Source organism: Thalia democratica, unplaced genomic scaffold (genome assembly GCF_965202585.1).
Source record: "Thalia democratica unplaced genomic scaffold, ktThaDemo2.hap1.1 HAP1_SCAFFOLD_272, whole genome shotgun sequence".
NCBI lineage: Eukaryota > Metazoa > Chordata > Thaliacea > Salpida > Salpidae > Thalia > Thalia democratica.
This window is the reverse complement of record NW_028139381.1, coordinates 15,286-34,307: the sequence shown is the minus strand read 5'-3', so window position 1 is coordinate 34,307 and position 19,022 is coordinate 15,286. Positions and strand designations below refer to the sequence as shown.

General features: G+C 27.3%; 1 protein-coding gene across 1 annotated transcript; it reads left to right on the top strand.

Annotated features, from left to right (window-relative positions):
* Positions 1-10,710: 10,710 nt before the first annotated feature.
* On the top strand, positions 10,711-16,918 carry LOC145846087 (lysosomal protective protein-like). Its single transcript, XM_082953002.1, has 12 exons — positions 10,711-10,886; positions 11,263-11,371; positions 11,585-11,728; positions 12,021-12,119; positions 12,582-12,734; positions 13,716-13,820; positions 14,153-14,326; positions 14,653-14,787; positions 15,206-15,312; positions 15,516-15,588; positions 16,390-16,491; positions 16,844-16,918. Exons 1-12 carry the CDS (start codon positions 10,711-10,713, stop codon positions 16,916-16,918), a joined length of 1,452 nt encoding a protein of 483 aa, XP_082809128.1.
* The last annotated feature ends 2,104 nt before the right edge of the window (positions 16,919-19,022 follow it).

Genomic DNA, 19,022 nt, shown 5'->3' with positions numbered 1-19,022 from the left:
TCAAAACCAACAACAAAACAGTGGTCAAGCACAGAAGAGAAGTGGTATGCTTGATGATGAAACCGATAGTTGTAACTCAAAAAGAATTAAAAATGATTTACCCTCTCAACCTTTTGCAAGCTATCAAAGTGATAAGGGTTGTGATGGCTACAACATGAACCTACTAAGCTCTGACAATAGTTTAAATAACCAGCATCAAGTTAACACGTTGCAACAAATTCCCCAGTCACGTGTTGTTCAACAGTCTCCTGCAAAGTCTGCACATGAGAGCATCCCAGATCAAAACCAGCCTTATGTTTCGGATTTCCCAAACAATTTTGGTGCTGACTATAACTACCGACAAAGAATCAATCCAGTTCAAAACAAGGCTCCTATTTTGAAGCAGAAAACATATGCTACTGGTTTTGACTGTCCATATCAACAAACTCAAGACCGAATTCCGGTTGCGACCTATCAACAACAAAATGTTGTAAACGCTACAAATTATAAACACCAACATTCAAACGTAGTTAGTAATCCGATGACGCTTCAGCAAAACGATGTCATGCAACAAAGTTTTCAAGGAAGTATAAATCCTCAACACAACTACCAGAAGGTTGAATCGCATCAGTATGCGAACTATCAGCAACAGCAAATAAAGAGTAAAAATAATTTCCCTAAAATCTTTCAAACTACCCAGCGACCATCACAAAAGCATGGAGGTTATTTCAAAGATTCTCACATGATTCAAAATGCAGAGCAATTTTCGCAACAACAACATAGCTACTTGCCAAGTGTGGCTTACAATTCGACCACAATGCATCAAAACGATGTCATACAACAAACTGTTAAAGGAAATCAAAATCCAACAGGTCAGTTACAGAGCTTTAGTTCTTCAGCCAATATGATCAACGTTCACAACAAACCATTGTATGGACAAATCAGAAACAATGGGAGCCCGTATAACATACACACTTCGAACCAAACATCACAAAGGTTTGATGGTTCTGTCAACAAAGTTCATACTAATATGAACATGCCTTTAAGTCAGTCTCATGTTTCAAATAGTCAACAAAAAACTCTCAACGCTCATGACTATCAATGGCAGCATACAAATGAGCCTTTCAATTCGACGATCTTGCAGAAAAACACGCAACAAAGTATTCAAGGAAATCTAAATCCGGCAGATGAATTCCAGAGCTATAATTCTGCAGCAAGTATGAACATGCATTTAAACAATTCCATGCACCAACCGTCAAGACCCATTCACTCTAGCATGAGTAATGCACTTACTACACAGCAAACACCTAAAATACATGAATTTGTCCATAATGATAACAAACTTCAAAACAGAAAGCATCATTCTTCTGCTCAAAATACTGACACGCTGGACCACATAGATTTTTCAGCTCATCATACGTACATGCTTCCTGAAAAAATTAAAGGAAATCATTCTCAGGAAGATAACATCCAAAACTTGAATTTTTCAAACAGTAGAAACAAGAGTCTAGGTCTAAACGAATATATTTATCAATAGTCAAGTAAGTCAGATACTCAGTCGGTTGGTAATTCACAACAACCAGTTTATCAGTCGATTGTTAACTCTCAACAACCAATTCCCTATTCGATTGTTAACTCACAACAACCAGTTCCTCAGTCGATTGTTAACTCACAAAAACCAGTTCATCAGTCGATTGTTTACTCACAACAGTTAGCTACTTCTTCTGATGTGCCTTCTCCAAGTTCTACACAACAGCTTCGGTTTAGCAACGAATAAAATGCTGAACTTTGAAAACGATCTTTCATATAAATTACGAAACGATTTTGATCAGCACTACACAACTGAAAGGAGTATTTACAAGGATGATGTGCGAGAAATACTTACAGGTTATAAATATTTGTATAAATACATATCGTTATTTAAAAGAAATTGAAATCCTCAAAACAAAAAATAAGCTTATTTAGACATACTCGTTTTTAGGACTTTTAGTTAAATTTTGTTTACATGTCGATATTTTGTTTAAAGTGTTTACTTTAGTTCTGTTTAATCTTAAAACTATTTTCATAGCCTATAATACTATATCAAAAAATTACTAAACATCTAACTATTTAATTCAGTATAATTTTTGGCTAGTATACTTAACGGTCAGTCTAAGCTAAAACAAGCTGAGTCAGCAAGAAAAAACAGCTTTTAATTTCAGTTTTTTTAAATTATATTTTTTGATTCTTTTTTGATATAATTTGGTAAAGGTATTAAAAAAAAAAAGAATATAAAACAAGCTTTAAAAAATTTTCTGATTCAGCTTTTATTCAACTCACACTGAACTTTAAGTATACTATCCTGTATTAAGTATTCAAGTATATATATAATTTAATGCTTTACGCATTTAAAGTTATTTTAATAAGAATTTTGTACCGGAATTTTTATTTAAGGTACCCACATGAAAAATGGATTTAAAGTAAGGGTTAAACATGTGGAAATTGGACAGTATAAATCCCACATGGGAAATTCATTGTGAAAAACACATTCCAATTGAAGTCTTAATGCACTGGAAAGCTATACACGATGAAGATAAGAACCTGGAAAGCAAAGGTTTATACAAATACTATTTAAGTATTTATTTTTATATTTTGTTTGTCATCTATACGTACAATAACACTATAACTATATATATTTTGGTAGATTGCAATAAACAATATCTAGATTATTTACTAACGTGTAGTCATAACATTTATAAACATTAATTTATTTTGGGTGTTTAATTAGTAGTTGATATTAAATTGTTTTTTACTTGTCTTTTTATTCTAGTTTTTGTACTGAAGTTAATTAGAATTTTAAAAACTTTAAATTCAAAGAATCTTAAATAAAAATTTTTTAGACTATAGAGAATACATTTTATAAAGAGTTTTTCTTTATTTTGATAATTTTTACTTTAAGTTTAAGATTTAAGGAGACCTTTAAATAATTTTTTTAATAGTGTTTCAGTCCTAATAGAAGTAATTTAAAAATTTAAATGATCTATGTACTATATTATAAATAATTTTTTTTTATTACTTAAAGAAATTTTGATATGTTAAAAGTGCATAAGTTTTGTTTACGTGGTAAAAAAAAACATACTGTTTTTTATAAAAATATAAACACCTACTTTTATTTTAGGCTGGTTGAGATGTACGACTTTTTTGTAAAGGATCAGAAACGTTATACGATAGTTACCGAAGAAATTGAAGGATTTTGTACTTTAAAAGAATTTGTAAAAAAATATGGTGTAATGAGTGAAAATACTGCAAAAAATATATTCTTCGAGGTAGGTTAAGACTTATAAAAATATGTTGGTTTTATTCAAACATTTATTTGTTAATATCCTAAGTTAAATATTGATAAAAACTGTTGTAATTTACAGTATAATATTCTTTAAATAGTTTATAAAAGCTAGTGATAACCTGTAAAGGCTTATGTAAACCAGTAATCTACGAAAAAACATTTTTATTAGTAACTTTAAATACTTTCCAAACTTCTACTAACATACAATAACCACTCATTAAATACTAATTTTTACATATCTCTCCTTTTAGTTTGAGTATAATTTTAACTAAGAAAAAATAAAAAACGTTAGCAAATCAAACAAATCCTTTTAATTTACAGTTGTGGTCTACCTTAAGAAAAATTCACCAAAGAAAAGTTGTTTTGCGAAACATATCTGCTGAAAATATTTTGATTAATCCTAGAACTAAAGAGACTAAATTCTCAAATTTTGATTGTGCTTCTCATTATCGCGTAAGTTTACTATTTTTTTGTTACGTATACACAAATATAAGTTAAAACTTTTCGTTTATTATTATAATAAAGAGTTTTATATCTCTAATAATACTTTTAAGTTTAGTATAGTATTTTTATTAGTGTTTATATCATAAAAATGCTTTTATAGTCTTTGTTTTATTAATATACATTTCATGTAGTTTTTAGTTGTATGAAAAAAGTTAAACTTTGGTTTTTTTTTACTAAATAACATTTATTTACTTCACTATTTAAGTTAATAAGTTTTTATCAAGAAAAATAAACTTTTTTATAAAAAATTCCAAGAAATTTAATTTGGTCCTCAGTACTTAGAGTTTGTTCAAACAGTACGAAAAGCGTTAAAACAATACTAATAAAATTTTAAAAACTTACACTTTGCTTTTACGGTTTACCTTTTTAAATTAATTTATAATAAATCAATAATTTATAGACATACTCGTTTTTTTACTCAACTTAGTTTAAATAAACACCTTTAAATGTAGTCTTGGGTCGCAAACCACTATAGTGGACCCGAAGGAACTAAGCCCTTTGTCATTCAGTCGTACTCTGGACCGGAGCACTGCCAACTCCCAGAATTGTTCAACAAAAAGAAGTTCTCGAGTATGATTTGGATAGGTGGAGCATGGGACTGGTTCTCTATTTCATGGTTTTTATTTAATCTGTTTCAATTATTTCGTTCCTTTTTTCCTCAATATTTTTACTTGTTTCTTTTCAGGTTGAGGGCAAACCTGCGTTCAACAGCAAAGAAGAGGTGATCAGTAAGTATCCCTGAAGTATCGGAGGGCTCAGGGAATTTCGAGTCGTTCATCAGGAAACTTCTGAACAAGGACAAGAAAGAGAGGTTTACTCACGGACTCATAACTGGCGGGGTGAAAGCTCACCCTTGGTTTAAACAAAAATAATTAGATTTAACAGTAATAATACATCTAAAATATAATTGATTTGTTACTTTTGTAATATGTTTTCCATTCTAAACTAGTTCCAGTTGTTTAATAACTGTTTGTAACTTGTACTTCAGAAAGTTATTTTTACTGAAATGAAGTATATATCTTTGATGAATTTAGCTGGTTTTTTAAAATACAAATGAATTTTTTCTATCAATGACTCACTAATTTCTTTAAAAAAATGATAAATTAAAACGACATTGACAAATGTTTATGTCTTAATGATGTTTCAAGAAAAATGTTTTAGCTAAGGTCAGATATATAGATAAAGTCGTAAATGATCTTTTTTTAGTATACACTATTTATATACAAAAACGTATTATGTTTTTTTACTAAAAGGTTAAATGTATTAAAGTTTATAACATACTGATTAAGTTGTTTCTAAAATGATTGCACACATTATATCAGTTCTATTTCAATTTTGTTAAACTGCATAGGTATACTTTAATCGCATCGACGTCAAACTATAATAATTGTTCGAACTTATATTTACACTATGTTTTTTTCCTTTAATTTATGGGACGTAAAATAAAATAGTTTTTCTTAAAATAAACATAATTAGGTTGTTGTTAACTTTTGTAATCTAGTGAAATTCAACTGAGTTTTGTTTGTTTTTTTTATTGTTATAAAAGTTGGTTTTTTTTATACTAAATTATTATTCTCTAAAAAACTAAAGTAAAATTTCGGAATAAATAACATTAAAGATGAAAATTAAATTTATAGACCTTTTAACATTTAAAAAGCCTGAAGATTTAGACAACAAAAATAGTTATAAGAAAGCTATCAAAAATTGATATAATTGTAAGCGCTTAACTCTATTTAAAATAGTTTCTTATTTAACAAACGTATTTTTAGTAAATAGTCATACTAAAAATTGAAATTCTGCTATTTCGAAAATACTTCTAAAATACCATATTAATATACATATATGTACTATCAAATCGTAATAGGTTTAGCTTTTCGATGTCATTTAAACTGATTTGTCTCTGTGATTATCGTACCTTAAAACGTAAAACAAATGTGAAGAAATAAAGTCATCTAAAGAACTTTATATCTTTATTTTTTAAATATATTATGCCAATAAAAATGGAATAAAAATTTGAATATTTTTAACTTTTGTAATCACAGTGTTTTATACATCTGTGAGCATTTTAAACAGAGGGTTTAAAGTACAAACAGACATAACACTTTAGAAATATAAGCCTTATACAAACTTATTTTTTCAGTAAGTACTAGTTAAGTAAAATAATTAACTTTTTACTAATCGCTGTATCTTTTAAATTTTTAAACTGAGCTCACACTTCTTGTTTTGCTTATTTAAGGTCGAAAAAATTCTATATATTTTTTAAAAGAGGTCAATATATCTGAAAGACTAACAAAAAGAACTTTTCTGTAAAAATAAACTGCCTCAGTAGTTTCAAGTATCATAGCTACCTTATTTACAGTTTTAGCTAAATGCGTCTATAACGTTTAAAAGTTTAAAGTTAAAAAACGTAACAAATTAATTTTTTATATGTCCTCGCGGTCTTATACCTTTTCGGAAGCTTGAAGCATGTTTTAGTAATTAGTTATAACAGGCTAATAATTGATTTTTGGTGAGAAAAAAAAAATATATATTGTTAATGATTTAGTAAGATGCTTCAAGTTTTTAAAAAACTCTTCGTGGAAGTTCTTAAACTTTATTCTGTAATTTATTAAATAAAGGACATTACGTAACTTATATACAAATAAAATTGTTTTCGTTTACATGTGTTTCACCTTCATTAAAACCAAAAAAGTTAAAGTAATTTATACTATGAAACTATTTTAAATTTAAAGAACTAGCTGGAGTATAGTTATTTTTAAATGTAAATAAAACAAAATTAAAAAATTTTTTAGTAGATACGTAAAAAAAAAGAATTTTACTAGAAATTTTTAAATAAAAACATAAAGAAAATATGTTTAAAAATAATTGAAAAAACGTCACCATATATGGTTTTAACAAAAGACAAACAAGATTCTTGCTAATTCACAACATCCCGTCGCTGAAAAAACTATGGTCGCTTATTAGGGATTTCCCTTATTTGAAAGTAGCGCACTTTGCCTTCATAATCGGCTACCAGACGCATCACAAATATCTTCTTCTTGTACTTTAAGTCACAAACCAGCTTTCGGTTTCTTGCTTGCCTCCCCTTGAGCTTTGTAGTTATGCACTTTTTGCTCCGTGCTAAAACTGACGTTGCAGCCGTGTTGAGCCATAGAACTGTTGTTGGATTCTGTGTCTTGAGTAACGACATTTTTATTGACGTCATGTCGATCACGATTGTATTCTGTAGAAACATTAGCAAAAGGTTGAGTTTCATTAATACTCAGTTGATCAGCTTTGCGTTGAGAAATAGTTTCTTCCGTAGGAGGGTTATTTAAAGGTGGGCTATTGGGTCTAACATTTGTTTCCATTGTGACGTATGAATTGTTAGCTTCATCAGAATTTGTTCTTTGAATTAAATGGGGATGCATTCGCGTTCTTTTATTTTTCTGTCTTCTTTTGTTTCTGTAACAAAAATATAAAAATAAAATTTCAAGCTAGTTAAAAACAAGATACTAGCAGTTGCTTGTTTGTAATGGTAGTTTTAAAAGTATAACTAGTTTCAATTCGAGCAAACCTTAAGTTCAAATTAAAGAAGTATTGTAAATTTAGAAGCGTTTCACAAATACGTCTATTAAGATAAGTAAAAAAAAAAAAGCAATGATAGTGTTAATACTAAAGTATATACAAAGTATAACTAACAGTATATACAAAACTGCTACTGCAAATATGATGATAAAAACTGCAACAGTTGTTATCAGTATATATGCTGTACTGCTATCTGTAATAAGTAATACATATAGAAAAAAAAATGCTATTTCAAATTTAAAAAACTTTGAAATAAATTTTGTTCTCTTGAAAACTGAAAAAGTTTTTTCTCAAAAAAAAGCTTATTTAAGACAAGCTTTTAATACAAACTACTTTTTTTTATAAAAAGTTTTGACGGTATATTTCTAAAATATGTTTAAACGTACTTGTTACTTTAAAGAAAGTTTTAACTAAAAAAATAGTGTTTATAAATTAGAAAACATAGCTGCTAATAAAACTTTTAAACTTTATTCTCTAGACAGTTTGAAAAATCTCTATACTTACATTTAAATAAGGTATTATTGTATTAAAAAATAATCAAAACCTTTATCTCAACTAAGATATTTAAAAAAATTATTTGTTTAAGTTTAACAGGTATTCTTAACAGACTGAAAACTAACTTTTTTCAAGATGAATCGGTATACATTGATACTCAGCATAGGCAAAAGAATTGACAAAATATTCAACTCGCTTGCACGTTTCACCATCTTTGCAACTGTTACACTTCCTTTCCGCGTAAGTTTTTATAATTATAATTAATTGAGCACTTTTATTAATAAGTATAAATACATTTTTTTTGAAAAAACTTTTAAATATAAGTTATGTGAATTAAAATGTTAAATAGAATTTTTACCTGGAAAGGTGTAAAAGTTTACTGGTTTTTTGCCGGTGAAAAATATTTTTGTTTTCAAATAAAATTCTAAACAGACTTCATTTGAATCACAGCTTTTCCAACCTCTAAACATATGTCTGTAAAATATGCAATATACATGCAGTTTAGTAAATAATTAGTTATTAAAATTTTAGAATAATTTTATTAACAATTTATATATTTTCGTTTAAAGAATTTTTGAAATGTAATGAAATAATTTTAAGTTTGTTTTCTAAACACCTTACCTTTATCCTTTTTAAATATAAAAGAACAATATGGTTTTTTTCGCCCAATACGTGTGCAAAATCCATCTCTTGATAATTCGCTGCAATTTTCTTCACAAAATCCTTCGTCGTTTTGATCTGTTAATAAAATAAGTTTACCAAGGTACAATAATCTATAACCTTGCTTGGCAGCTTAAAAGCTATTCTTAAGACAATAAGAAATGTACTACGTCAGTGTTCATCTAAATCAGCTTGATTTTATCTCGTTGATATTTTATCGTGAAAATAACATTAAAAATCATTACTAATCTTTCGAGTTTTAGTGAAAAATGTAAAATTTCGTTACATATTAGTTATTCATTTAAATATTTTATATTATAAAAATAGAAGAAAAATTATATGCAGTTTTTTTTTAAGAATTCTTTTAATAAAAAACTTTATACTGGTTAAGAAAAAAATTGTAATAGTATACATGTTTTTAAATTTCGATAGTGTAAACTTTATATTTAGTTTAAATTTTTGAAAATTTACTTTATCTCTTCAATGCTAAAAGTAAGCAATGTGCAGCTAGGAAAAATTTCTGGCTACTTTTATTAGCTTAATTGAATGAATAAAAATATTTTATTTTTTGTATAAATATTTTAAAATCACTTTTAGTCTGATACTTAGTATACATACACTATACATTACTGCATATTTACAAGTTATTTTTACTGCAATTTTAATTACAAAGTGTTTCATATTAAACGTTCATAAAATTAAGCGGTATGCTTAGACTCACTGTATAAATTCTAGCTAGTGACAAATGTTTTTTTTTGTAAGTCTAGTCTAGAGAAAGCTACCTGCTTTTTTTATAAAAATTTTAAAACTTAATAATGCTTTTGTTTAACCGAAGTTATTTTATAGAGAGCTGTACTGTAGACGATAAATATGCAATTGGTGAATGCATTTGGTGAATTTTGAATTCTCAAAAATATTGCAAATGTCCAGACAATTATAGGGGAGAATATTTTGAAAAACGTAAGCTACAGTCATGTTTAAAAGTAAAAACTTATTTAATTTTGCAAATATCGTTTTTTTTTCAATTAAAAAGTTTTTTTTTCAGTATATTTTAATCCACCGCAACTGTAGATAAAGTTAATAACAATTGGAAAATTAAGAAATTGAAAATAAAGAATGTACACGTCGTAATCGAAAAAAAAATTATTAAATGATTGTATGTATTTTGTTAATCAGTGTTTCAAAACGTTGCTTGAGTTAATTTTTGCTTTAGTTTTTTAATCATAAGTGTTATGTACAATCTATAATCTATACAAAACTCAGAACGGTAGTGGAACAAAAGATTGAACAATTGATCAACTCAATGTATTCAGACAGTGATTTATAAGTAAAAACAAATATATACACATCTTATGACTTTTCAAATATATTTTAACAATTTTTTAATAAAGTTATTGCTGTTTAGATACTTTATAGTCGTCTTTTCAGTTACTCTTGGTTACATTTTATCAAAATGTGTTTGGTTTTTGTGAAGGTTTCTGTACCAAGTTTCAAACTTTTATGTAAGATTCAATTTAGACAATGATTACCTCATATTTTACTTAAATTTATTAAAGATTATAAAATCAAATCCGTTTGTTAAAATAGTCCAAACATATATACAGAAATCTTATATATCCAAATTTATCTATTAATAATATAATCAAGGATTTTTTAAGCATTTTTGTCATTTATTGCACAAATAAAATATTTTGATTGAAATACACTATAGGTTTTTTAGACTTTACTATAAGACAATCAATGTTTATAACAGTATAATGTTTAATTTTTTAAGGTTTTGTAAGTTGTATAATATTAAAAAAAAATTGTTCTGCCTCTTTTTCATAAAACGATAATTTTTAATAAAGGTTTGTTTTCAAGTATAAGTTTTTAAATATATTTAATTAGTTTTATAGTTTGAAAGTTTCACTGAAAATTAAAAATTAATGTTAACATAGTTTTCATGCAGATTAAAAGAATGAGTCATTTGAATATTAACCTTAACCATTTTATTTCCTTTTTTTAATTTTAATTTTACTATTATTTGTTTCAAAAAATTTTTCATTGTACATATTTTTTACAATGCCGTGAAATATTTTCTAAAATATTTTTTTTAGTTTGTATATCAAAGCTCCAAGTTATTTTTTTTGTATTTACACAGATTCACAGGTTAGGATAATAATAAAAAGTTATCTGAACACAAAATGAAGTCGCATGTTTTGTTGCTGCTTCTACTCATTGCTGCCGCACTAGGAATTACAACGATTCGGATGCAGGAGTTGTCCAGGATATCCGGGCTTCCGGGTGTGACTATCATGCCTCAGTTCAGAATGTACTCTGGTTACCTGGACAGCGGTGATGGAGACCAGCTGTTTTACTGGTAGTTATCTACTTTTTATTATTATTAAAGTTTTGAAGTTAGAAAGTAAAAAAAAAAATTGAGTGAAACTTGTTTAAAACTGCTTGTTTTCTTTGTACTTGTATATTTAAACAACAAACAAGATCAAAAATAAGTACTTGTTTCAGCAAAGTGAAGCAAATACTAGAAAAATGAAAGGGACTTTAAGTACTAGTTTTTATAGTATTCTAGTAGTCATCTAGTACTTACAAACATGTAAAAACGAAGAGAAGTTAGTAAAAGTGGCAAAAGCATATTGTACGAATCAAATATGACGTCACAAATAAGAGAAATTGTAACAATCAATTACGACGTCACACATAAGAGAACTGTAACAATCAATTATGACGTCACACAGGTTAAACGAAGCGAACAATGGAAGTGACGAGCGACTTATTTTGTGGCTGAACGGCGGACCCGGATGTAGTTCTCTGTACGGCCTCATGGAAGAACATGGGCCGTTTAAAGTTGGTGTTATTTTTTAATATTGTGGACTTCATTTTAAAATTGTTTGAAGCAAACACCTAATACAAAAATTTCTTGCTTTTATTTAAGTATTCAACGAGTTATTCGCTTTTATACTTTTTATTTACTTTATTTTAAAACAGTAATCTAACTATCAAGATATGTGCTATGAAACTTAGTTGTTCACCTAATAAAAATTTTGATACATTCTACAGTACAACCCACAAACGAAATCGTTGGAACCAAACAAGCACAGTTGGAACCGGTTGGGAGCCACCCTGTATTTGGATTCCCCCGTCGGCACCGGTTTCTCGTACACGAAAGGAAACACATCAGCTTCCGATCTCAACGATGAGAGGGTTACTGTATTATATATTTTTGTAGAGCTGTAAAGATAGGTTTTTTATAAGTATAATTAAAACTTTACATGAAAATTTTTTAAAAATCGTGTTTATATCGTATCTAAATATTGACTTACTTAGTTAGTATAATAAAAATGTTTAAAAACCAAAAATAGCTTTAGTATTGTTAAGGTTTTTTTTCAAATGAAAAACGGTGAGAATCCAACTATTTTTTACTTGATCATTGATAATGTGAGAAAACTTGTCACTTTAGTCTCAACATTAAATTAATTGTTAATTCACCTAACAGACAGCGAAGTCAACATTGAAAGCTCTCAAGCACTTTTTCACGCTTTACCCGACATTTCAAAATGCCGAACTGTACTTAAGCGGGGAGAGTTATGCAGGTGTTTACCTGCCTATGCTTGCTGCTGAAATATTAAAAGAAAATGGAACTATTGCAAAAAATTTAAAGGTAAAATGTTCTAAGTATACTGTTGTTAGACTGTTTGGTATGACTTCAATAAAAAATATATTAAGAGGCTTTATAATAACTGTTGAAAAAGTTCTAAAGGTGTAGATTCTTAATTTTGCTCAACTTTTCTTTTTTTGATAAATTATGTTACTAAGGTTAAATGATAGCTTTTCGTTGTTGTATTAAGAGGTTTTATGTATCTTTTTTCCTCAAACAAAAGTCAAAAATAGTGTTTTAAAAATAGACAAATATTGTTAAGAAACTTGAGTTTTTCTTTAACTATTAAAAATATATTTATAGTTAAATTAATTGCACCAAGTTCGCACAATAAGTTAAATCTCAATTATTAACTAACAACAACAGCAACTAATAAAACAAAACATTAATTTCGTTCAGGGCCTACTCCTCGGAAACCCGTTTTTGGGTGAGGAGGTTAGGGTGGGATCGCAGGTGGAGTACCTCTATGGGCACGGGTTCATTGGCAGGCCGCTTTACGAGAAACTGAAGAGTTGCAGGTCGGGAGAAAATCAACTAGGCTGTGATGAAGCAGTGAGTTTGTTATGTATACACATACATGCGTTAATACTTTTTTTAAAAGTTTCGAACAAAGTGTTCGTCAAGTTAAATTGAAGCTAGGTATTTTTTAATAATGTGATAAACTAAACTTTTATACAGCTGTTTCATATATAAGATATTTCTGTATATGAGACAGAGAATTATATAAAATAGAAATATCTCATATATGAAACAGCTGTATATATTTATTGTTTATTATATAATTATAAATATAATTAACATTGGTGTTGTTGCTAAAATTATTTTTACTATTGTATTCTCATTTGTGTTTTTGCTTCTAATTCAAAATGCCTATGATTGTTGCAATAAGACACGTAAAACAATTTTATAGTTTTTAAACTATTTCATCTTAAATAAATTATTTAAAAGCCCTTCCAAAGTGGGCTCAGCGAATGTAGGTTCAGGTTAACAAGGCTAATTCGATTATGTTTACTTCTTTTAGTCATAATGAAAAGTTCCATAAAACTAGTGCATATGTTTCATGCATTTTGTTTTCACAACTATAAGTTATCGGATAAGCTACATGAAACAATTGCATTAATTTCTTTGCGATTTGATTTAGATTGTCTTTAATTTTAAGCGGATGTAATATATACTGAAGTAGTTAATTGAATCGAAATATATCAAACTTGTTAACAATAAGCATATGTCTTTTGACTAGAACCTTTTTGTGGTTAGCTTTATCGATTGATAAGGCTTTTTAACTTGTTTAAAAGTTTTTAAGTAATTACTAACATAAGAAATTTCACAAAAAATACATTTAAGATATAATTCAGGAATAGTTTTATCATTTGCTTTAAAGTATGTCAACTTTTTTTTTATATCTTGATAATATTTTAGTTATTTTAACTTAAAACAAAAGTAGAATAAACTACATTGTAATTTTCAAATTATAAATTTCCTTTTTTGACTTAAAACTAAATGTCATTATTTTTACATTTTATTTTTAAATAGGAATCCAAACTTAGCAAGCTTTTTCTTGATAAATCCCTTCCCATTTACAACATTGTAAAAGACAGTGCATGCAAGGTAGAATTTAAAAAACCATGGTATCGTACGGTTTGTTTTACTATTTTGGTATATAATTAACTTGTTTAATTTTCGTTTTTCTGTTTAGAAAATTAATTGATGAGTATTTTATGTTTAATATTATGGTGAATCAATTATTTGTTTGATGCGAAAAATGGTAACCATATACCATTATATAAAGTACTATATCACAAAACTATATTTATAAGTTATTGAAAAACTGAATTAAAATGATATTATACAAAACTATAAAAAACAGTGTACGACTTTTATTTTTTAGTAAAACCTTTAATTTAAAAATGAGAATGTTTTGTTTAAAATAAAAATTGTTATGGGAAACTTAAAAACATTTTGCTTTTAAGAACGATTATGATTACCAAGATTTTGCTTATAACTCAACGGACTATAATTTCACGTCTGCTTATGATTCACCGGATTATATTGGCAACCAAGATTATACAGAAGCAGAATTGAAAGAATATGAAGATTTTTATACAATTCAAAATTTTCTTGAAGACTTCAAAGCAGAAAAACCAGTAAGATTTTACAAAAATATGTTCTTTAGAACTACTTTTTGTCTTTTTATACAGCTTACTAATTTTAATGTTTCTACCAGTTAAGTTTTTATAAAGTTTTTTAAAACAATTTTTTTGGTGTTTATATTTTATTCAAAGCACTTCTAGCTGTCTAAAACTGACATAAAGATCTTTTTAGCTGATAATATAAACTAAATATTTAGTTGCAAGAAAGTTTAAAGTCTGCAGATTCTTTCCTGGAATTTTTTTTAAGTCATAATGCTCAATAACATTTAACAATGTACTTCTTGAAATTTGCTTGTATAAACACAAATAACTTCAACTAGGCACTGACCGTTGAAAACATAAACAACGGAATGATATTTAAAGCAAGTTTTTTGGAGGCATTAAATCATGTACCAGAAAGAGATAGAGCAACAGGTCAACTTAAAAACTATGTGAATGAACTTATCAATGATTCTGTAAGTACTTAAGTTTTACTAAGAATTGTTTGGGTTGCAACGAGTTTTTGTTTTAGTTAAAGTACGCAATTACTTTAAAATATAGTAAGTTTGCGTACACCAGACAAATATTAACCTAAAGTTCAAATCTTTTCTTAGGATTTTGCTGTGCTAAACAAATAAGTTTAAAAACTTTTATTTTGGCAAAAGGCTATATTTTGCAACTTAGACTAGATATTCTGAAGTTGATGAGGAAGACTAAAAAATTCTTAGGCGTACTAAAGGGTAGTGCTTTAAGAAATTTTATTGAGGGGACAAGTTTATTTAATTTTTTCCTAGGGGGCATTACGAAAAAATGTTTTCGAAACCCTGCTCTAGCTGTTGTTGTGTGCAATATTTTCCGAACTTTATTACTAAAGACTATATATTATAAAAACAGGAAAAACCCTACTGCCGCTTTGCAGATGCTAAATACAGCGATTATTTTCAACGTGATGACGTCAAAGAAGCAATTCACGCCCAAAGCATTAATTACAAAGAGTGTAGGTTAGTAAGAAAAACTATGTAAACTATGTATTATAACTTATAACATTAAGACGAATATTTTTTTAAAGCCCACATGGCCAAAATATTTTATAAGAACTTGACTTATGTTTGTTTGCAATAACTTTCAAAGCTGTAGTCAGACGATTTAGCAAAACAAATAAAACTGAAAAGATTTTCTGTTATTTTTTGCTTTTTTTTTACAGCAATCATATCAATGAGCACTATGAGAAAACAGTCTCAGATGTTTCAGATCAAATAAAAGCCATCAATAAAGCTGTTAGTTAAACTAAAAAAAATTAATTAATTTTGAAACAAAACAAAATAACAAATGTCTAATTTCGTTGTTTAAAAAATACTTGACTTTTACAAACTATTTTGAAATTAAAATAACTAAAAATATAAATTAAATTTTTTTCGTCTCAACATTTAATTTTATTAGCACACATAATCAATTTAATTGTTCAGGGAATCGGTGTTCTTTTTTATTTTGGTGATCTTGACTTGGTGTGTCCATTTTTGTCTGGGGAAAGTTTTATATTAAAAACTGGAATAAAAGTTAGTTTTATTTAAAGTTGTTATGAAATAGTAAAAAAAATGTCAGTAACTTCATTTTAAAACTAAAAACAACCTATCGATAAAAAGTTTAAATGTCTAAATACTTTATAAACTTAAGTTCTACATTGTACGAATTAACTGTTACTTTCGTTAAATATTTTGTATTAAAATAAGTAGTTCTAATTTTTAAAAGATGTCTTTCTAATTTCATAACTACTTGTTATGTACTTCTTTGCTTTGTATTATTTTAAACTTTTACTAAACACTTTTATTTGTTTACAATCCTCAAGTTGTTGTACTTAAGCTAATTTAGTACCAAGCAACCGTTAAAAAACTTTTATTAAGCTCTACCTTTGAATAAAATTATTTTCCTAGTGAATTATTCTATGTTCAATTTTATCAAATACTAACTTTCACCTTAAATTTGTGTAACGTTTAATATTAAATATAAATTTCAAACAAAGTTTACAAAAACGTTCTTAGCTATAAAAGTATAAAATAAAAAAGTAATAATCTTTACAGAGAACAGAAGACAGGTTTCCATGGTATGTTGAAAAAGGTGGATACCAGTATGTGGCAGGGTTCCTTGAAAAATTTGGCAATCTTTGGTTCGCAACTGTTAAGGTATAAGCTAAGTTTAAAACTTTAAAACAATTATGTTGACTTTTTTACAAGTAGATTACATTAAAAATGAGCTTTGAAATCTTATAATAAACAGTTTACAAAAACTTTCAAATTGAGTTGAAAACAAATAGGTTTTAATGTTTTTTTTTTGTCTTTTGACATTCACACTTGTCAGAAGAACTATGTTATTTTTCAATCTATAAAAGCTAATAAAATTTATGTAAGCTTTTAAAAAAATAGCTTATCAAAATTTGTTCAACCTTAGTTTCAAAATTTGAATTTAAAAACTGCAATATTTTTTATTGAACCTTGAGATTTGTAACCAATGTGTCCAAACTATAAATATTCACAGGGCGCAGGCCACATGGCTCCAGCAGACAAACCTTATGAAACATTCCAACTTGTAAGCAGATTTATTCAACATTAAGAAGTGCTAGAAAGATTATCATGATTTAAATTTTGTACTTGAAATTAGTTGTTTAATTTCAACACATAAACTTTTATATCTAAAGTTAAGATGTTTAATACCAAACGAAAGTTTTGTAAACATATGTTAAGAAAAAAATTGTTTTTTTAAATTTTGACTTTAACACAAAGTGCAGTTTAGCCGTATAAATTAAGAGCAAACTTTTGCATATATATTTTCGTTTAAAGTTTAACACAACGTATACGTTATTTTGTTTAACTTTATTTTTTTTCAAATGTTAGTTATAAACTTATGAACAAACTTTAACATTTTCGTTGATGATTGTCTATACTTTGAAAAAATGTGCATTAAACGAAAATGAAATGTGTATATGCAATAGAAGTAAAAAAATAGTTCTACTTTTTTTGAGGAATTTTTTAAAAAGACCATCTTGAAAATATTTACAGTTTTGTTAAAGTATCATATTAGTTTCAAATATTTTTGAACGTGTGTAATTTAAGATTTCAAAAAAAAAAAGTTCAAGGAGCTACTTAGTCGAACTCGTTTAAGCGACACCTTCGCGCCAACCGACATTTTTTTATTCGAAAACGTCTAATTTTAGAGTAAACTACAAAAATTATTGACGCGAGCTAGAAGTTAACATTAAAGAAAGTAAATTCTATTAAAATTTTAAATAGTTGTATGATAACTGTTTAATTAAAATTAAACTGAAGTTAATGTATATAAATAAAACACAAATGTAGAAACTAGTAACAAAAAAACACTTGAAATTTTTTAAGTAAGTTTATTCAAAAAATAATAATTAAAATTATAAACACATTGAAAAGCTTATAATTCAATCTTTATAAAGTATTAAGTAAAACTTTTTCAAGTTGTAAAAAATAGTAAAACTAACTCTAGCAGCGTGGTTTTAAGAGAGCTTATTTTTGTACAAGTATTTTTTCACTAGAGAATAAAAAACCTTTAAAGTTATACTTATTTAAACGTTAAATTTACCTAACTTTAATTTTTATTAGTTAAGGTTTTTATTCTTAAAAAGTGCTATGAAAATACAAAACAAAAATTTGCAACAAAAATACTAAAAAAAGTATTGCTTAAATTACTTAAAGTAACTAATCAAATTAAAAAAAAACCCTCAATACATTTGAAACTTTCTTTAACTTTGATTAAAGTTTGGAATAATTGATACTTTTTTGTATTCTAAAACATTTATTTTAACTTTAAAAATTAGGTGTTTGAACTATTTTTAAAGGTAAAGAAAAAATTTCAATAAGAATTTTTAAATCATTTCAAAACTTCTTGCAAAACTAGTTCTAGCTTTAAACATCAGTAAAAAAAATATGTTTAAATATACACGTCATTTAAACATCAGATTGAAACAATATATAAAGGTTTTGACAATTGACAGCATACAATTGATTTAATCATTAACCAGCTAACAAAAGTATGTTTAATACAACAGAAGATTAACCTTATTTAAACAAAATACTTACACTCATTACAAAATATACAGTTGTGACAAAATTTTACCAAGCAACTTTAAATTACTTTCAAAAGACACTTTAAATTCTATAAAAATAACCGTTTAATAAAAATCTCCGTCGCTGGAGAAACTCTGCACGTCTGAAACTCTTATCCTAGTTCCCGGGATTTCCCTGTTTTGAAAAATTTTATCAGTGACGATGTACTCGTCTTCGTAAGTGCTTGTGTTGCTGCTGTAGCTAGATTCCTTCTGACATCTCTCCTATCTCCACTTCTTCTTCTTCTTCTTGCACTTTCAGCCACAATCCTGCTTTCGGCTTCTTGCTGCTCTCAGCCTTGTAGTAGTGCACCTTCTGCGATGTGCTGAAACTGACGTTGCGTTTCGTCAACGAGCTGTTCATTGAATCTGTATCTTGCTGAGCGTTGGTTTGGTTGAACACGTTTTGGTAAGGATTGTTACCTACAGCTACGTTTACATACGGGTGGGTTTCACCAAGATTGTCTTGGCGTTGGGACATGTTTTCGTTTTCAGGACTTTCTAGAGTTCGATAGTCTGGTCTTTTAGTTGTAGGTGTATCAAGAGGTAAGCTGTTTGGTCTAATATTTGATTCTATTGTGACGT